Source organism: Rhinoderma darwinii, chromosome 4 (assembly GCF_050947455.1).
Source record: "Rhinoderma darwinii isolate aRhiDar2 chromosome 4, aRhiDar2.hap1, whole genome shotgun sequence".
Lineage (NCBI taxonomy): Eukaryota > Metazoa > Chordata > Amphibia > Anura > Rhinodermatidae > Rhinoderma > Rhinoderma darwinii.
Window position 1 is genome coordinate 121441422 of NC_134690.1, and position 22176 is coordinate 121463597.

At 41.7% G+C, this 22176-nt stretch overlaps 1 protein-coding gene across 2 annotated transcripts in view; it reads right to left on the reverse strand.

Moving 5' to 3' along the window:
• GPR149 (G protein-coupled receptor 149) overlaps nt 1-22176 on the reverse strand; it is a 181321-nt gene that overhangs the window by 150670 nt on the left and 8475 nt on the right. For both annotated transcript variants that reach the window (XM_075861525.1, XM_075861524.1), the window contains exon 2: nt 21800-21992. In XM_075861525.1, coding sequence (XP_075717640.1) covers nt 21800-21992 — 193 coding nt within the window. The remainder of the gene's footprint in view (nt 1-21799; nt 21993-22176) is intronic.

Below are 22176 nucleotides of genomic sequence, written 5' to 3' on the forward strand. Positions count from 1 at the left end.
CCAATTCAAATAGGTGCTGTGAAAAAACGGTGTGTTCAAAATGATAACAACAACCATAAATAAATTCCTTGAGGGGTCTAGTTTCCAAAATGGGGTCACTTCTGGTGGGTTTCCATTGCTTTGATACATCTGGGGATCTGCAAATGCGACATGGAACCCGAAAACCAATCCAGCAAAATCTGGACTCCAACAAACACATAGCGCTCCTTTCCTTCTGAGTCCTCCCATGGGCCCAAACGGCAGTTTATCACCACAAATGGGGTATTGCCGCACTAAGGACAAATTGGGCAACAAAATGGGGTGTTTTATTCCTTGTGAAAATAAGAAATTTTGATCAAAAATTATATCTTATTGGAAAAAATATCATTTTTTTAATTTCACAGACCAATTCAAATAGGTGCTGTGAAAAAACGGTGTGGTCAAAATGATAACAACAATAATATATGAATTCCTTGAGGGGTCTAGTTTCCAAAATGGGGTCACTTCTGGTGGGTTTCCATTGCTTTGATACCTCTGGGGCTCTGCAAATGCGACATGGAACCCGAAAAAAAATCCAGCAAAATCTGGACTCCAACAAACACATAGCGCTCCTTTCCTTCTGAGTCCTCCCATGGGCCCAAACGGCAGTTTATCACCACAAATGGGGTGTTGCCGCACTAAGGACAAATTGGGCAACAAAATGGGGTGTTTTATTCCTTGTGAAAATAAGAAATTTTGATCAAAAATTATATCTTATTGGAAAAAATATCATTTTTTTAATTTCACAGACCAATTCAAATAGGTGCTGTGAAAAAACGGTGAGTCAAAATGATAACAACAACCATAAATGAATTCCTTGAGGGGTCTAGTTTCCAAAATGGGGTCACTTCTGGTGGGTTTCCATTGCTTTGATACATCTGGGGCTCTGCAAATGCGACATGGAACCCGAAAACCAATCCAGCAAAATCTGGACTCCAACACATAGCGCTCCTTTCCTTCTGAGTCCTCACATGGGCCCAAACGGTAGTTTATCACCACAAATGGGGTGTTGCCGCACTAAGGACAAATTGGGCAACAAAATGGGGTGTTTTATTCCTTGTGAAAATAAGAAATTTTGATCAAAAATTATATCTTATTGGAAAAAATATCATTTTTTTAATTTCACAGACCAATTCAAATAGGTGCTGTGAAAAAACGGTGTGTTCAAAATGATAACAACAACCATAAATAAATTCCTTGAGGGGTCTAGTTTCCAAAATGGGGTCACTTCTGGTGGGTTTCCATTGCTTTGATACATCTGGGGATCTGCAAATGCGACATGGAACCCGAAAACCAATCCAGCAAAATCTGGACTCCAACAAACACATAGCGCTCCTTTCCTTCTGAGTCCTCCCATGGGCCCAAACGGCAGTTTATCACCACAAATGGGGTATTGCCGCACTAAGGACAAATTGGGCAACAAAATGGGGTGTTTTATTCCTTGTGAAAATAAGAAATTTTGATCAAAAATTATATCTTATTGGAAAAAATATCATTTTTTTAATTTCACAGACCAATTCAAATAGGTGCTGTGAAAAAACGGTGTGGTCAAAATGATAACAACAATAATAAATGAATTCCTTGAGGGGTCTAGTTTCCAAAATGGGGTCACTTCTGGTGGGTTTCCATTGCTTTGATACCTCTGGGGCTCTGCAAATGCGACATGGAACCCGAAAAAAAATCCAGCAAAATCTGGACTCCAACAAACACATAGCGCTCCTTTCCTTCTGAGTCCTCCCATGGGCCCAAACGGCAGTTTATCACCACAAATGGGGTGTTGCCGCACTAAGGACAAATTGGGCAACAAAATGGGGTGTTTTATTCCTTGTGAAAATAAGAAATTTTGATCAAAAATTATATCTTATTGGAAAAAATATAATTTTTTTAATTTCACAGACCAATTCAAATAGGTGCTGTGAAAAAACGGTGTGGTCAAAATGATAACAACAACCATAAATGAATTCCTTGAGGGGTCTAGTTTTCAAAATGGGATCACTTCTGGTGGGTTTCCATTGCTTTGATACCTCAACACCTCTTCAAACCTGGCATGCTGCCTAAAATATATTCTAATAAAAAAGAGACCTCAAAATGCACTAGGTGCTTCTTTGCTTCTAGGGCTTGTGTTTTAGTCCACGAGCGCACTAGAGCCACATGTGGGACATTTCTAAAAACTGCAGAATCTGGAAAATACATATTTAGTAGTATTTCTCTGGTAAAAGCTTCTGTGTTACAGAAAAAAATGGAATAATATTGAAATTCAGCAAGAAAAATGAAATTTGCAAATTTCACCTCCAGTTTGCTTTAATTCCTGTGAAACGCCTGAAGGGTTAAAAAACTTTCTAAATGCTGTTTTAAATACTTTCAGAGGTCTAGTTTTTAAAATGGGGTGTTTTATGGGGGTTTCTAATACATAGGCCCCTCAAAGCCACTTCAGAACTGAACAGGTACCTTAAAAAAAAAAGCTTTTGAAATTTTCTTAAAAATATGAGAAATTGCTGTTTATGTTCTAAGCCTTGTAACGTCCAAGAAAAATAAAATTATATTCAAAAAATGATGCCAATCTAAAGTAGACATATGGTAAATGTGAATTAGTAACTATTTTGGGTGGTATATCCGTCTGTTTTACAAGCAGATGCATTTAAATTCTGAAAAATGCTATTTTTTCAAAATTTTCTCTACATGTTTTAATTTTTCACCCATAAACACTGAATATATCGACCAAATTTTACCACGAACATGAAGCCCAATGTGTCACGAGAAAACAATCTCAGAATCGCTTGGATAGGTTTAAGCATTCCGACGTTATTACCACATAAAGTGAAATATGTCAGATTTGAAAAATGGGCTCTGAGCCGTAAGGCCAAAATTAGGCTGCGTCCTTAAGGGGTTAAAGGGATTATCTGGGGACCAAAAAGTATTAGCAGTGTACTCACTGCAGTATGTGAGTACACTCGCTAATATACATTCCTGTCCTCTGTCACATTGATTATTAGATTTTATTTGATTTTTATAGCGCTGGCACAGTCTTCCTTGATCACAACACAAATCTTTGTCATGTGACCAGCCCCGCTGTACTCTATGTAATAGATGTACTACTGCTGCTGCTGGTACATAGAGAACAGCAGGGCCGCTCCCATGACGAAGAGTCATATAGTCATCAAAGAAGACTGTGCAACTAGACTTCCGGTCCCCCGCTATAAAAATCTCAGAATCAGCGAGACAGGGGATCGGAATGTATATTTAGCAAGTGTAATCACAAACTGCAGTGAGTACACTGCTAATAATTTTTGGTCCCCACATAACCCCTTTATAGTTCTGCTCAGCACTTTATAACCCCTTTTAATACAAACTAACAATGGAAACGTAACAAATTGTTGCATGTGAAGGACTGCCATCAGGGAAATTTGCTCATCAATATTCACATCAATATAAAAAACACTTCAGTTTTATGTAGCATTTGGGAAGCATGTATAAACTGGTGTAAATCATTTAGTTAAACTTTTATATTTTACTGTTGGTTTGCTTAAAGAAATACTAACCTAATTGATGGAAATATTAGAACATCGTGGCTGAATTCACACATGGTACCCCTTTGCTTCTGGGGAACATTACTGCAGCAGTCAGATTGTTAGGAAAGTTTTATTTTAAATTTATGTATCGGAAACTAAAAGTGTGTATTGAGCTATACAAGTTTCTCTGCAGAGAGTTTTTTGCTGACAAGGTGTTTAATATGTTATCAAGTAGAGGGGGTGGGCAGTTGAATTCCTTTGAAGAGAGAAGTCTAGTATTTACATAAGTATCAATGTCGAGTAAAGAAATGACAAAGCTGTTTAAGAACTGGATTGAACTAGGTTCATCCCATGTATAAAAGCCATATAAAAGCTTTTGTCTGCGGCTCAAGGTAGCCGCAGACAAAAGCTGAAGGATGACTTAATCTGATGTTGTTTTGTCTCCTCGTTAACGAGAATAAAAGGCCACAATATTTCAATTTATTCGGGTGACTCCTTGAATCTCATTGATAAGTACATAAATTCTTCTAACACAGATGTTACACTATAGTGTTACGTCTATGGCTGGAGGTCGTCGTTCAGACTTACCTCTTGATGGCCCCGGCCATCTCTCTTCACGGCGTCTGCTCCCTCCAGGGAGACGCCGGCACTCACTTCCGGGTCCTCGTACTGATTCCCGCAGGGTGCGAGCACGACCTTAAAGGGCCAGTACGCATCCAGCTGTCACCCATCAATTATTAGCCCAAATTACTGCTGGACTATAAAAAGGGGCTCTGCCCACTGGTTCCTTGCCTGAGTGTTGTTGTATACATAAGTTTGTCTAGCAAATGGTCTCCCAGTGTTTTCCAGTTCTCAGTGTTACCCGTTCCTGCTGCCTGTACCCTGTATCCCGTGCTATCTTTTTCCCCAGATCTTGTGACTCATCAGGGCCATGTCCGCCTGGTGTTGCTTATATTATGGGAGAATCATCTTTACGCCAAGTTGGAGAAGTGCGTGTTCCAAGAGAAGTCTCTACCCTTGCTGGGCTATATCATCTCTGATCAGGGTCTCAAGATGGACCCTGAATAGGTCAAGGCTGTCCTGGAGTGGCCACGTCCCCAAGGCTTAAGGGCCATATAACGCTTCCTGGGATTCGCCAACTTCTACAGACTGTTTATTCCCAACTTCTCTTCTTTGACAAACCCATCTCCACCCTCACTCAGAAGGGTATGAATGCCAAGGTATGGACTCCAGAGGCGGAAATCGCATTTGAAACCTTAAAAAGGGCCTTCACGTCAGCCTCTCTACTTCACCACCCTGATGTATCCTTACAGTTTTCATTAGAGGTGGACGCTTCCTCTGTTGGTGCCGACTGTGGTATGTGGTTACTACTCCAAGCTGTTTTCCTCTGCAGAGCGCAACTACTCGATTGGAGATCAGGAGTTACTGGCCATCAAGCTGGCCCTGCAGGAGTGGAGCCACCTACTGGAGGGCGCAGCTCATCCTATCCTGGTCTTCACGGACCACAAGAACTTGACCTACCTACAGACGGCTCAACGACTGAATCCTCGTCAAGCCAGGTGGTCATTGTTTTTTGCACGGTTTCGGTTCGAACTCCACTACCGACCTGCCGACAAGAATGTGACGGCCGATGCCTTGTCTAGGTCATTTGAGACAGAGGACACTGTGGAGTCCCCACAGATTATAGATCCTTCCTGCATCTACTCTGTTAACCCTCTGCAGGTTAGAGACATTCCTCCGGGAAAGACTTTTGTACGGCTGGCAGACAGAAGAAGAATCCTTCGCTGGGGTCACAGTTCCAAGCTGGCAGGTCACGCGGGTGCCCGTAAGACCCGAGACCTAATTGCCCGTCAGTTATGGTGGCCCACGCTGGCCAAAGACGTCATGGACTTTGTCTCCTCCTGTACTATGTGTGCAGCATACAAAGTTGCCCACTCCAGACGGTCTGCTCCAACCACTGCCTGTGCCCGATGCCCCCTGGCGGCATATTGCTATGGACTTCGTCACAGATCTGCCTCTCTCTGCGGGATGCAGTGTGATCTGGGTGGTGGTGGATCGTTTTTCTAAAATGGCTCATTTTACTCCTCTGACTGGCCTGCCTTCTGACGCTCGTCTGGCAGATCTCTTCATGCAACACATCTTCCGTCTACACGGATTACCCCTGCATATTGTCTCGGATCGAGGGGTCCAATTCACCTCAAAGTTCTGGAGAGCACTCTGCGGCCTACTCGGTGTAAAGTTGGACTTCTCCTCAGCTTACCACCCTCAGTCCAATGGACAAGTTGAGAGGATTAACCAAATTATGGAGAACTATCTGCGGCACTTTGTCTCAAGACGACATGATGACTGGGTGCAGCTGCTCCCGTGGGCGGAGTTCTCTTATAATAACCATACCAGTGAGTCCACCACCTCCAGTCCGTTCCTCATAGTCTACGGCCAACATCCTCGAATACCCCTGCCCGGCTCTACTATGTCTCAGGTGCCTGCAGCCGACTCTACCTTCAGGAACTTTCTGCAGATATGGCAGCAGACACGATCTTCTATTCTGCTGGCGGTGGACCGCATGAAGAGAAAGGCAGACACTAGAAGACGAGACCCTCCCTAGTTTCTTCCAGGTACTAAAGTCTTGCCATCTTCCAGGAATATCGGGCTGAGGGTGCCATCTTGCTCCCAGGTTCCTTGGACCCTTCGAGATTCTACTACAGATCAATCCTGTGTTGTACAAGCTTCAACTGCCTTCTTCCCTCAAGATCCCTAACTCCTTCTTCGTCTCTTTGCTAAAACCCGTGGTCCTGAACCACTACTCCAGGACTCCTATCTCCGCAGTGGCTCCTGGCGATTCATCCGGAACTTTCGAAGTGAGGGAGATCCTGGCCACCAATAAAGTAGAAGTAAGGGAGTTTTATTTCGTGGATTGGAGGTGATTTGGTCCAGAGGAGAGGTCTTGGGAGCCAGAGGAAAACATTGATGCTCCTGTCCTCGTGAAGAAATTTCTTTCCTGCCCCGGTCCCAAGAAGAGGGGGCGTAAGAGGGGGGATACTGTTACGTCTATGGCTGGGGGTTGTCGTTCAGACTTACCTCTTGACGGCCCCTGCCATCTCTCTTCATGTCGTCCGCTCCCTTCAGGGAGATGCCGGCACTCACTTCCGGGTTCTCGTACTGATTCCCGCAGGGCGCGAGCACGGCCTTAAAGGGTCAGTACGCGTCCAGCTGTCACCCATCAATTGGCTGCTGGACTATAAAAAGGGGCTCTGCCCACTGGTTCCTTGCCTGAGCGTTGTTGTATACCTAAGTTTATCTAGCAAATGGTCTCCCAGTGTTTTCCAGTTCCCAGTGTTACCCATTCCTGCTGCCTGTACCCTGTATCCCGTGCTATTGTATCTACAACTGAAAGTCAAGTCGTGCCTTCCGCTGCACCCACGGTGCCACCTGCTGATACTGTCAAGTTGTGTCTTCCGCTGCATCCACAGTGTCACCTGCTGTGAAAGTCAAGTCGTGCTCCCGCTACTGTCTACATTGCCTCAGGTACCCGTTCTGAACTATAGACATTGTTTCATTGTTTTGTACCTTGTTGGCCAGCTGCTATTCCACTACGCGGTACGGACCAGTGGGTCCACACCCCGCTCCGTGACATATAGTGACTGCCAATTTTTTATGAAAACAAACCCAGTTGGTTGCACTTTGGTGGTATCACCTGCTACAATTTTTCCCACTCACTTCATGCATTGAAGGCCACATGTAAAATCTGCAGTTCTTACATTCCATACCGTTTCTCATATCGAAACAGTTCTAGACACATTTTTTTTAATATAACATCTTGTTTAAAGTGGTATTATGGTTTCAGCAAATAGGGGTTATTCATTGTATAGTTTGAAGTTCTACAGTTTTCCAATATGCTTTCTGTATTCATTTTTTATTTTCCAATCATTTTTATTGGAATTTTCAGAAAATAGTGTACAAAACAAATCAACAGGGTTCAATAAGAGAACACAGAGCATACAGTCTATGATATAGCAATATAGTTCAGAAAAAATTGGTTTCCGGTCTTTTATCTGGCAAGCGGTACCAATATATAATACCGTAAAGGAAATAAACTAAATCAAGTAGGCACTAAAACTGTAGTCCTAAAAAAGGGAAGGAGACAGTAGAAAGAAAGAAAAAAAAGTGAGAGAGCGGAAGGGAGGAGGGAAGGGAAAAGAATAGAGGGACCGGTATTTAAGAGTAGGAAGTGGAAGACTCCTCCTCCCCCATCCCCTCACCTGCTTTATGTATCTGCTGCTATAAACCCAGCTGAGTCCTACATACACCAGAAGCTTTGTTAAATTTGTGCAAGCTATCCGAGAGGATGCTAGTCAAATGGTCATTAACCATGATCCAAGAAACTTTAGCTTTAACAATAGCTATAAATATCGTTAGCGTACGCCAGGGGTCTCAAGCATGCGGCCCCTGAGGCGGTCATCTGCGGCCCGCGGGACACAGAGCCGCTAGTATCGGCTCTGCTCCGGTACTCTGTGAAATCCCTGACATCGCTGTCCATGAATGGACACGCGATGTCATGGTCTTCCCCAGAGCGGAGTCCCAAGCAGAGCGCTAGCATAGGCTCTGCTCCTGGACTCTGTGGAAATCCCCGACATCGCTGTCCATATATGGACAGTTTTGGCAGGGTCTTCCCCAGAGCGGAGTCCCGGCGAGAGCGCTAGCATAGGCTCTGCTCCGGGACACTGTGGAATCCCTTGACATCGCTGTCCATGAATGGATACGCAATGTCTGGGGCTGCCCCAGAGCCTGAGTCCCGGGCAGAACGCTAGTATAGGTTCTGCTCCGGGATTCTGTGGAATTCCCTGACATCGCTGTCCATATACGGACAGTTTTGTCAGGGTCTTCCCCAGAGCGGAGTCTCGGCAGAGCGCCAGCATAGGCTCTGCTCCGGGACTCCGGAATCCCGTGACATTGCTGTCCACATATGGACAGCGATGTCTAGGGATTCCCCAGAACTGGACAATGATGTCAGAACAGCTGGAGTCCCAGCAGTAGCGCTAGTAGCGCTCTACCCGGGACTCCAGCTCTGGGGTTGCCTCTGACATCTCTGTCCATATATGAATAGCGATGTCAGAAGCAGAGCTGGAATCCCAGGCAGGTTGCTAGAAGCGGCTCTGCTCCGGGACTCCAGCTCTGGGCAAGCCCCTGAGATCACTCTCCATATATGGACACTGATGTCAGTTGCTTCTCCAGAGTTCCTGAGTAGAGCCTATACTAGTGCTCCACTCTGGGGTTGCCCCTGACATCACATTCCGGTCCAGGAGGATCCCCTCACGTGTGTATGAACAGTGACATCAGGGGCTTCTCCAGCAGAGGAATCCCTGGCCAAAGCGTCGGCAACGCTCTGGCTGGGGATTCCACTCCTAGAGGGAGCCCCAATGGAGCTATCTACAAGGGGTGTGTGTGTGTGGCATTATCTACAGAGGGAACTGTGGTATTGTCTACAGAGGGCACTGTGGCAGCATCTACAGAGGGCACTGTGGCAGCATCTACAGAGGGCACTGTGGTAGCATCTACAGAGGGCACTGTGGCATTACCTACAGAGGGCACCGTGGCATTATTTTCAGAGGGCACTGTGGCATTATCTAAAGAGAGCACTGTGGCATTATCTACAGAAAGCACTGTGGCAGTATCTACAGAGGTCACTGTGGCAGTATCTATAGAGGGCTCTGTGGCACGATCTAAAAAGAGGCTGCTTAATTTTGACATTTGTCTGTCTGCCAAACGCTGCCAACTGAGCTGCCGAACTGCATTTAGCGACACTTAAACTGTAAAAGTGGATTGTTGAAATAAGCACGTGGAGAAATCTCGCAAATTTCCGGTAAGTTTAAACCTAGCGCTATTATTATAGTAATGTAGTATTATAGTAACATAGTATTGTTATAGTAATGTAGTATTATAGTAACATAGTGTTATAGTAGTTCAAATAACGAATTAATTAACAATAAATTTGTAATGTATCAAATTTGAAAGTAATGCGGCCCGTCAACTTCACATTTTTTCTATATGTGGCCCACTTACCCAGCCGAGTTTGAGACCCCTGGCGTACGCCAAGACCGTTCAACAGCAATCTTTGAAGCTAGAAAGATATATTGAATGAGTTTGCGTGGATACTTAGATATGTGGGGTAAAGGATCGTTTAACAGGGCATCAACTGGGTCGGCAGAGAGCGAGACACAAGTGAGAGAAGAGATGAGAGTATACACCTCCTACCAAAATCGTCATACTGTAGGACTTTCCCACCAGATATGAAACATTGTACTTATATGTACTCATTCCTTGAAACCGTAAAAGTCCCTATAGAATGAATGCAAACAGAGATCTTGAATACCATAAAGAACTGATATAGTATATTGGAAAATTGTATAACTATTATTCACAATGAATATGATTTATTTGCTGAAACCATAATATCTCTTAAAGACTGTGATCACAGCAAAATTATGGTAGAAATGTTCAATGTGCCACTAGAATAATTTTTATCAAAGAAAGATGACCTAGAGAAAATGCGCAGTGACTTTAAGTGGCAGTATTGGTGAGATAACCTGTTATGGATAGCTGATGTTACATAATGGCAGTCGATTATAAGAAATGTCAGTTTGAGCGATAGTCAAAGTTAATTAAACATTGCCTAAATCATTGCTATCCACCTCTTCTAGAATCAGTCTTATGAAGATGGTCCTGATGGGCAAAACACTATACATGCGGCTCCAATCACTAGCCTAAATGACCTCTGGGAACCGACTTTAGATGCCGACCTTACAGGCAAATCTGTAGCAGATGATACCAAAATTTGCCTTTTATTTCTTAACCCTTAAATATATATGTGTCCCCCATATAATAGGACCTTTGAGAGAAGTACTGTTCTAAAAAAAAAAAAAAAAGACTGAAGCACTGGTTGAACCCAAATTTCCCTCTCCCCAAGACAAGTTGCACTTGATGATTTAACCATAGATGTTTAAACGTTAAAAAAAACTAATTCTATAAAATATCCAACCATAGTCAAGTACTGACCCCCAAAAAATAACCAGCCTTCCAAAAATACTTTCACTTCCCAAAATGCTTACAATTTTGGCACCGATAATATCTATAGTCTTGTTTTAGGTTTAACTGTATCAAGTCATGGAAATCAGTTACAGTGAAACCTCTTTGATGCGACCACTCAAAATTGCATTGAAAAGTGGTCTTCTAGGGGTCTTCTGAACGAAGATGGCCAGTATGCATAATATATGGTGGAGCTGAAAATCTATCACAGGAAATTTGGTCTGGATAAGGGAGTGGTCTTCTCAAAGAGGTGATATTTTTTTTAAGAGGTTTTACTGTATATGATACCCACCTGAGACTTGCATTTGCTCCTGAAAATTAGTTGGTCATTTTAGAACTTGGGCTGTCATCTGCCTATTCAGTGTAAAATCTGTTTTATATGTTATATTTTCTCCTTTTTTTTCTTCTTCTTTATGTTAAAACTGTCTACTTACAGTAGTTATGCAGCAATACAGGAATGGGAATGTATCACATTAGTAATGTTAAAGGGAATGTGTCGCTAGAACTTTTTTTTTTTTTTTTAGTTAAACAGTTAGTGTATAAGTGATTAAACATTGTTCTCATTTTTTTAATTTTTTCACGAGTCAGGAAATATTATAAATTACATTCTAATTTATAACATTTCTCTGTGCTGGTCACTAGAGGGAGCAATTCCCAAAATTGCAGCATTGGCATGTGGTAAAGCAACCACATTGCTTTATGCTGCAAAATTTGAGAAGACACACTCGCTCTATCGTCCTCAAACAATCCCCCCTCCTTTATCCTGGCTAGTGCCAGGAGAAAGGAGGGGATTGAATGTTCAAACCTCCTACACTGTGTGTCGCCATTTTTTGAGCGAATACACAGCGTAGTAGGCTTACATACAGTGGTAATCACACAGTAAAATACGAACAAACACAGACATAACTTACCTGCTCCTGCCGCCGCCGCTCCCTCCGGTCTGTCCGCTCCGTCTGCCCCCTCCGCTCCTAGTGCTTGCTTCAGAACACATGTCCGGAAGCCGCGACCGGAAGTAGTAAACTTACTGTCCGGCCGCGGCTTCTGGTCCACGAGAAAATGGCAACGGATGTCGCTTGGCCGAAGACCTTACATTTGGACTGTGTGGGAGCGGCGCATGCGCCGTTCCCACACAGACGGCGTACACCATAGTGAATGGAAGGGCTCCCGTTCGCATTCTCTATGGGGATGTATGTGCCGTATTCCATGTCTGTATGTGTCGTTAATTGACACATACAGAGATGAAAAAAAATGGCAGCCCCCATAGAGAAGAAAAAGTTAGAAAATAAAAAAAAGTAAAACACAAACACACAAATAAATATTTTTTTTTTTAATAAAACACTAAAAGCAAATTGATATTAAATTATTTTTTTTCGCGACACCCTTCCTTTAAGCAATAACGTTTTGAGGGCTATCAAATTACCAATGTTCCCATTAATATAACTAATGAGAAAAAAGATTTTTTGAATCATAGATTCATGGACTTCTCTATCTATAACATAAAAATATTTCCAACACTCTATGCATACATCTCGGGAGGCAAGAGGTAAGGCTTTTTTTTTTTTTCATCTTCTGTTCCATACACAGAATTCCCTTTCAACCAAAAGCTATATCCCTCGACTACCCCCAAAAGCATGCTTGTTTATCCCAGCTGAGCATGCATGTTTACTTTAATAGGAATAGGGGGTATATACTGCTGCCTGACACCTCTTCTAGTGGCTTATCTCCCAGTGATCCAAAGGAAATCGAACATTCAAAATCCTTCATTTCCGACAGACATTGAGGGACATTCAGACTACCTCTATACGCATATGATTGTCAGCTCACCCAAACTTTTATCTTCTATGTATGGCCAGCAGTAGTCACATTATGGTGACCATTACAGCTTCCACAGAGCAGACATCAAGTTGCCTATGCAGCACATCTGCTTTATTATGCGGTATAACTAAAATACAGCTAATTAAAAATCTTCATTTCAGGGGGCAACTCAAAGACCATTTATTTTTTCATTTTATTTTCATTCATTTAATTTACCACAAAATCTTCTATAAAAAGCTTTAAAATGCACTATTAAAGTTGTCTAAAATATGCTGTGTACACATTTGCGTTGGTGACTCAGTTTGGAGAATCTGTTAACAATTCAGTCAGATTTCAGTAATCAATTCTTCCTGTCAAAATTACAGACACCAGGACGGACTAAATTATATGTTAAGGGGTCCGTCAAGCGCTAGTGATATCCATTGTACAATGGATCCAGCACTATTTTCCGTTATATATATATATACACACACACTACCGTTCAAAAGTTTGGGGTCACCCAGACAATTTTGTGTTTTCCATGAAAACTCACACTTATATTTATCAAATGAGTTGCAAAATGACTAGAAAATATAGTCAAGACATTGACAAGGTTAGAAATAATGATTTTTATTTGAAATAATAATTTTCTCCTTCAAACTTTGCTTTCGTTAAAGAATGCTCCATTTGCAGCAATTACAGCATTGCAGACCTTTGGCATTCTAGCTGTTAATTTGCTGAGGTAATCGGGAGAAATTTCACCCCATGCTTCCAGAAGCCCCTCCCACAAGTTGGATTGGCTTGATGGGCACTTCTTGCGTACCATACGGTCAAGCTGCTCCCACAACAGCTCTATGGGGTTGAGATCTGGTGACTGCGCTGGCCACTCCATTACAGATAGAATACCAGCTGCCTGCTTCTTCCCTAAATAGTTCTTGCATAATTTGGAGGTGTGCTTTGGGTCATTGTCCTGTTGTAGGATGAAATTGGCTCCAATCAAGTGCTGTCCACAGGATATGGCATGGCGTGGCAAAATGGAGTGATAGCCTTCCTTATTCAAAATCCCTTTTACCTTGTACTAATCTCCCACTTTACCAGCACCAAAGCAACCCCAGACCATCACATTACCTCCAACATGCTTGACAGATGGCATCAGGCACTCTTCCAGCATCTTTTCAGTTGTTCTCCGTCTCACAAATTTTCTTCTGTGTGATAAAAACACCTCAAACTTCGATTCGTCTGTCCATAACACTTTTTTCCAATCTTCCTCTGTCCATTGTCTGTGTGCTTTTGCCCATATTAATCTTTCCCTTTTATTAGCCAGTCTCAGATATGGATTTTTCTTTGCCACTCTGCCCTGAAGGCCAGCATCCCGGAGTCGCCTCTTCACTGTAGATGTTGACACTGGCGTTTTGCGGGTACTATTTAATGAAGCTGCCAGTTAAGGACCTGTGAGGCGTCTATTTCTCAAACTAGACACTCTAATGTACTTGTCTTGTTGCTCAGTTGTGCAGCGGGGCCTCCCACTTCTCTTTCTACTCTGTTTAGAGCCTGTGTGTGCTGTCCTCTGAAGGGAGTAGTACACACCGTTGTAGGAAATCGTCAGTTTCTTGGCACTTTCTCGCATGGAATAGCCTTCATTTCTAAGAACAAGAATAGACTGTCGAGTTTCACATGAAAGCTCTCTTTTTCTAGCCATTTTGAGAGTTTAATCGAACCCACAAATGTAATGCTCCAGATTCTCAACTAGCTCAAACGAAGGTCAGTTTTATAGCTCCTCTAAACAGCAAAACTGTTTACAGCGGTGCTAATATAATTGCACAAGGGTTTTCAAGTTTTCTAATCATCCATTAGCCTTCTAACACAGTTAGCAAACACAATGTACCATTAGAACACTGGAGTGATGGTTGCTGGAAATGGGCCTCTATACACCTATGTAGATATTGCATTAAAAACCAGACGTTTGCAGCTAGAATAGTCATTTAGCACATTAACAATGTATAGAGTGTATTTCTGATTAATTTAATGTTATCTTCATTGAAAAAAACTGTGCTTTTCTTTCAAAAATAAGGAAATTTCTAAGTGACCCTAAACTTTTGAACGGTAGTGTATAAACTATGGCACAGATATGAACCAATCCTAAAACATCATTAAGCCTATTCTGGAGCACATTTTTATTTACAGTCTAGCCCATTTTTCCATTTGGGTGTTTTCTCCTTAATATATTCCAATATCTTAAAGTATAAATTCTTCATGTTCCGAGAAGAAATAAGAAGTCTACTAATAAATCCATCACCTCTCCTCCCATTCGATTTTCATTCTCAGACATGATGATGATGTGATGTCTGGAATAGACGTAAACAAACTGAGCATTCCGTCCAATGCTTAAATAAATCTTGTAACAAAGGTCTTTTCTATGATTGTAGATAAATCTATTGGAATTACTGCTTTATGACAGTACAAAAGCTACTGCACTATACAAGTATCCACATAAGCATATTTATACCCAGGGTGCATGCAGATTTCTATTTCCTTAAAGATTGTTAAAACTTTGGCTCCTAAAACTGTAATATTCCCATTGTTTGTACTTATTGTCCTGCTACCGTGTTTCCCCGAAAGTAAGACAGTGTCTTACTTTCTTTTTATCCCCAAAAGCCCCACTATGTCTTACTTTCGGGGTATGTCTTATATTGGGAAAAAATTGTCGAATTATTATTTATTTTTTTTTCACAAACTTTATTTAACTGTTTTACATTTTTTTTTTTTGTCCCACCAGGGGACTTCACTATGCGATGTGCCGATCGCATATATAATGCTTTGGTATACTTAGTATACCGAAGCATTATTGCCTGTCAGTGTAAAACTGACAGGCAACCTGTTAGGTCATGCCTCCGGCATCGCCTAACAGGCAGATGCTGAAGGCAGACCTGGGGGTCTTTGTTAGACCCCCGGCTGTCATGGAAACCCGACGGCGACCCGCGATTTGTTTGCGGGGGCGCCGATCGGGTGACAGAGGGAGCTCCCCCCTCTGTCAAACACATTAAATGCCGCTGTCACTATTGACAGCGGCATTTAATGGGTTAAACTGCCGGAATCGGCGCGCGCTTCGATTCCGGCAGTTGCAGCAGGAGCCAGGCTGTGTATAACAGCTGTGCTCCTGCCGCTGATCGCGTGGGTACAGTCTCAGTACCCGCGCCATCACAGGACGGATATATCCGTCCTCCTGCGCGAACTAGCAGCTGCTGAGGACGGATATATCCGTCCTTCGGCGTTAAGGAGTTAATACTGTGTGCATTACCGTATTTTAAGCAGGAGGCGGCATTGACAAGTGCAGGGGACGGCGCGGTGACGTATGGAGTGGGGGGCGGCGCGGAAGTGGGCAGGAGGCGGCAATACCCCCGTGTTTCCCCGAAAGTAAGACATATGTCTTACTTTCGGGGTACGGCTTATATTAGCCGACCCCCCTGAAACCCCCGATACGTCTTACAATCGGGGGTGTCTTACTATCGGGGAAACACGGTAATATTCTCAGAATCATCTGCACTTCTTTGATATAGTCTTGCATGGCATTGTATACTTGGATATTCACAAAATGGCACTAAACTCCTCACACAGTATTTTGTCCTTTCTAGGAGATTCTAGTTACTGCGGATATTTTTTGTTTTTTAAGTTTTGTTTTTCACTCCCCACCTTCCAAGAGCCATGACTTTTTTATCTTTCCGTTAATGGAGTGGTGTGAAGGCTTATTTTTTCTGGGAGAAGTAGTAGTTTGTATTGGCACTATTTAAAGTACCATATAATGTACTGGGAAACAGAAAAATAATTATTTGTGGGGTGGAATTGAAAAAAAACTGTGATTTATCATTTTTTGGGGGGTTTCGCTTTTACGGTTTTCACTGTGCGGTAAAAAAAACAACTTAACTTCATTCTGCTAGTAAATACGATTATGGTGATACCAAACTTATATAGTTTTTACTATGTTTTATCATTTTTACAGAGAAAAAATTAATTTAAAAAAAATATATTTTGTGTCGCCATATTCTGTAAATCATACCTTTTTTATTTGTTCATCAATTGAGCAGTGTGAGGGCTTATTTTTTGTGGGACATGCTGTAGTTTTTATTGGTACCAGGTTTTTTTATTTAATTGTTTTTTTAGCACTAAGGTAACCAAAAAACAGCAATTCTGGCGGTTTACATTTTTTTTTACGACCTTCACCGTACAACATAATATTATAATATTTTTTTATTTTTTGTACACTACTTAAAACTTTATATAACTATTCTTAACACGCTAGAGGATTTGAATCAGCGATCGTCAGATTTCTGGTTCAATACACTGCAATACTAATGTATTGCAGTGTATAGTCATTTTACATGCTCCTGTTAAGCCCTGCCAGAGACAGAGCTTAACAGGAGAAGAAAGAAGGCAGACCTGGGGGCCTTCATTAGACCCCTGGGCTGCCATGACAACTATCGGCACACCACGATCCCAGCTCCCAGAGTGTTTGACCACTGACAGTTTGAGCAGGTAAAGCAAAAAGGCGTTAACAGGAGCCGAAAAATTGTCATTAAACGGTATCAATCCAGGGACTAACAAAACCAGAGATTAAGGTAGAAGCTGGATAAGGGTCAAATACAGGCAGAACTTCAGGTGCAAAAACTAAAAGCAGGAAAATGGCCAAAAAGTCTAGGGATCAGCAAACGATAGCAACGACAAGTAGATAGAGAATCAAAGAGACATGGCCAAACAAGCCGGGTCAGAAAGCAAGCTTCAATAGGTAATACAAAACAGGTATTCTCACCTAGAAGCTTTGCCTATACTACGCATGAGACCTTATTTCAATATTTTTGGGCATTGTCTGATGTCTTCCTTTCTTCTTGATTCTCTTATGCATGTTGCTTTTTTACTTCACTTCTGGAGTTTTTTTTTTCTGTTTATAAAATAATATATTCCATAGTATTCTGCTATATCATATTCTCTATCACATTAAATAAGCCTATTGAAACAAACCTATTGTAAATTAAAATACATTTCATAGATCAAATGTCAGTTTTGCATATTGCCATTCTCTCTGACTCCAGTGGGTGTTGTGTTCTTTTCTTGAACTCCGTAGTAGGTTTCTAATGCCTGCGGGGGATACTTTCTCTGGTGTTACAATGCTGAGTGTCTGGGATTGTGAGACATGCTCAAGAGTATTCCTCTGTAGCTGAGTGTTTCTTTTCTGAAGCCTATGTTCATGCTTGTGAGAGTGCTCTTGTATACCTAGTATCAGAATATAAGAAGGAGCAAGCACCGCCATGTAATATGCAGGGTATTGAGAACAATATCTCAGATGAAACATAAAGTAGGGAAAAGAAGTGATAAAGGAGTGCGATGATTTTCTAGTACGATCGGAAGGACCTTGTTGCCATAGCTTCTTTTCATTTACTTTACCTTAGTAACTTTTTTTCCCACAATTATTTCTGCTGCCCTGGTTGATATAGACACATAGCTGCGATATAAAGATTCATTGTACCTGTAGATGTCCCCTACTTCTATATAGGAATAAACAGCAAAAAGCAAAATAGATGCTAGCGCAAAAAGAAAGGCCATTAAAAAGAATATATCCAAATAGGGCTCCCTCTCCATCACCCACATGGCAGTAATAAGTCTACTCTCCAGCTTGTTCATTCACAAAGATGCAGATCACACATATTTCCTTACTAAACTACAATACTAATAAAATTAGTCTATTCAAAAACTGTAATGGTCGTAATGCCCACAGATATTTATTTATTAATTGCCTTTTTCCACAATTAAGGGGTAATGTGTACTTCGGTATGTTGCTTTTTATGGTATAATTTAGCATCTCATAGCATTTAATTTATATTAATTTTGTGAGCAGTGCATGTACTTTTTTATTTTTTTTGTTACAATACACCGGTAAACATATGTATTTCAATGCATTATAGCCTATGCATAGTCCTAACACGGCTTATTTCAGGACAGCCCTGGGGGTCATTTTGGGGCCAGGACTATCCCATAAAACAATCCGCCCTGGTGATTGCAACTGCCGGGCTGACAATGTGGTCCTTTGCTGATGCTGCGATTACTAATGTATATAATATATATATTTGAGAGTTTTCACTGACTCCAGATAATGGTACAGTGTGGTGGCTGTGAATTAAGCATAGTGGGGGCAGTAAGATGATAATTAAGAGTACTTTAGCGTCCTCAGACACGAGTGTTTTCTATTTTTAGGAGTTTGTCACGTAAATTGTCACTGACAACTACCTGAGCAGCAGAGGAACAAAAGTGTTTTGGTGTAGTTTTCTTACTGGTCTTAGTTTGTCAGCATGGGTCCTTTGGGTACCTCCTGTATTTGGACATCGTTAATTAAATTAATCTTCAGTCCACTGCTGCTATTGGTTGCAGAGCTATTCCCAGGGAACCAGATTGACCGATCTCTTATAACCTCTCGGCCTGTTGCTTGACGGCCTTGTGTAACACTGGTTTTTGGTCTGAAGCTGGCTTGTCTTGTTAACCTCCCCGTCAAGGGAGCTGTGCATCAGTGCAACTGCTTTTTTACTGTCCCACCTAATTGCTGAGAGATACAAAGTATCCCCTAGTAAGTTACAGTTTTGACAGGAAAATATTACGATCCTAGGACACATTATTTCACAAGGCTCTAAATATATCAGTTCAGACTAGTAACGATGGACAGGATTCGGAGCATGACTGTAAGAAGGTGCTGGAATTTTTCTTTGTTAAGAGTGGTGCTCAAAGTACTAGGGTGCATCTGTGGGACTCTCTTATGTGCGATGATGTCCTCCACCCGCCTCTCCTGTAGACCCCTCAGCTGTTTGGGAGTTAAGTGGAGGACATCATCTCTGAGAAGAGGGTCCCACAGATGCACCCTAGCAGTTTGAGAACCACTCTTTAAAGTAGAGTCAATGCTGTGAGAGTGATTTTGCCGGGGACTATTCTGGAGTGATGCTTGTGTTGTGATGCATCTCTGGCCAATTGTCATTTAATTAGTAGATAGATGTGTGTGTGTGTGTGTGTGTGTGTGTGTGTTTTGAAGGAAATAAGTATTTGATCCCTTGCTGATTTTGTAAGTTTGCCCACTGTCAAAGACATGAACAGTCTAGAATTTTTAGGCCAGGTTAATTTTACCGGTGAGAGATAGATTATACATAAAAAAACAAAAAATCACATTGTCAAAATTATATATATTTATTTGCATTGTGCACAGAGAAATAAGTATTTGATCCCTTTGGCAACCAAAACTTAATACTTGGTGGCAAAACCCTTGTTGGCAAGCACAACAGTCAGACGTTTATTGTAGTTGATGATGAGGTTTGCACACATGTTAGATGGGATTTTAGCCCACTCCTCTTTGCAGATCATCTGGAAATCATTAAGATTTCGAGCCTGTCGCTTGGCAACTCGGATCTTCAGCTCCCTCTATAAGTTTTCGATGGGATTAAGGTCTGGAGACTGGCTAGGCCACTCCATGACCTTAATGTGCTTCTTTTTGAGCCACTCCTTTGTTGCCTTGGCTGTATGTTTCGGGTCATTGTCGTGCTGGAAGACCCAGCCACGAGCCATTTTTAATGTCCTGGTGGAGGGAAGGAGGTTGTCACTCAGGATTTGACGGTACATGGCTCCATCCATTCTCCCATTGATGCGGTGAAGTAGTCCTGTGCCCTTAGCAGAGAAAAAACCCCAAAACATAATGTTTCCACCTCTATGCTTGACAGTGGGGACGGTGTTCTTTGGGTCATAGGCAGCATTTCTCTTCCTCCAAACACGGCGAGTTGAGTTAATGCCAAAGAGCTAAATTTTAGTCTCATCTGACCACAGCATCTTCTCCCAATCACTCTCAGAATCATCCAGATGTTCATTTGAAAACTTCAGACGGGCCTGTACATGTGCCTTCTTGAGCAGGGGGACCTTGCGGGCACTGCAGGATTTTAATCTATTACGGCGTAATGTGTTACCAATGGTTTTCTTGGTGACTGTGGTCCCAGCTGCCTTGAAATCATTAACAAGTTCCCCCCGTGTAGTTTTTGGCTGAGCTCTCACCTTCCTCAGGATCAAGGATACCCCACGAGGTGAGATTTTGCATGGAGCCCCAAATCGATGTCGATTGACAGTCATTTTGTATGTCTTCCATTTTCTTACTATTGCACCAACAGTTGTCTCCTTCTCACCCAGCGTCTTACTTATGGTTTTGTAGCCCATTCCAGCCTTGTGCATCATTAGAAAGCTCTTTGGTCTTGCCCATGTTGTAGAGGTTAGAGTCAGACTGATTAATTGAGTCTGTGGACAGGAGTCTTTTATACAGGTGACCATTTAAGACAGCTGTCTTTAATGCAGGCACCAAGTTGATTTGGAGCGTGTAACTGGTCTGGAGGAGGCTGAACTCTTAATGGTTGGTAGGGGATCAAATACTTATTTCTCTGTGCACAATGCAAATAAATATATATAATTTTGACTGTGTGATTTTCAGTTTTTTTTTAAATATATAATCTATCTCTCACTGGTAAAATTAACCTAGCCTAAAAATTCTAGACTGTTCATGACTTTGACAGTGGGCAAACTTACAAAATCAGCAAGGGAGCAAATACTTATTTCCTTCACTGTATGTATGTATGTATGTATGTATGTATGTATGTATGTATGTGTGTGTGTGTGTGTGTGTGTGTGTGTGTGTGTGTGTGTGTGTGTGTGTGTATGTGTTCTTTGTGTACATGTGTGTGTGTTTTTCAATAAACTCAATACTGATGTGTGGATGAGTAGATGAAATGGCTACTATGAAGCAGTCAAGAATGGATGTCTAACATCTCATGGTCTAGACCGCTTATCTGTAAACTGTGAAGTACGGGCTCTCCAAGGGGCCATTTCCGGATAGGTAGAATGATAGTTAGAGAAACCCATAATAAAATAATGTGTGATAATGAAATGATCTAAAGGGTGAGAAATGTAAAAGAAATTAACTAACTCCACCATATTGTCCTATACTGCATTTTGACTTATGATTCTGATGTTTAAAGACGTAGTAAAAAATATATTCTGCTTCTTTAAGTGAAAATTATACTTGTGCTTACAAAAATATGAAAAAGCTACAGGAAAACAACAACAATCCACAGCGTTCTGAAGCAGAAGATACAGAGACAACTGCGTGCAATGAATGCTGCTTTTATCTGATGGACGGGTGCATGCCATTTTATTTACATGCCGGATGACACATATGTCACCTTATATGTAACACCCTGCTTAAGCAATAAATAATCAAACAATTCATACATTTGGGCCAACTGTTTTACCGTTGATATATCCACAACAACATACATATATTGTTTTTACGTTACATCTTTCTAGGTAAGATAAAAACATCAACCACCCACCTTGGCATTCTTCTGATGACATAAAATGTGCATTCCTTTTGCAGTTGATGATGCAGCCACATGGAAGATGACTCCAATGCTCAGATAAAACAAACAGCGAAGTGGTGGTAGCAGCTAACAAAGTCAGAAGAAAACCTAATGTCTCAAAAGAAAGGTTCTGGAAGCCAACAATGTGCTGAACAGCAATCTGTATCTGAAAGGCAGAGATTTTACATGGTAATTGTCCACTTGAAGAACACAATTTAATGAATAACAAAAGTACAAATGCATTAGACATTTGACAAGATCAATATCCCCATTATTTATGTAAAGTATGTATCATTAGACGAAGGTTACATATTTATTAGTGGAGTGGATCGTAGAGAAGAAAAGTATAA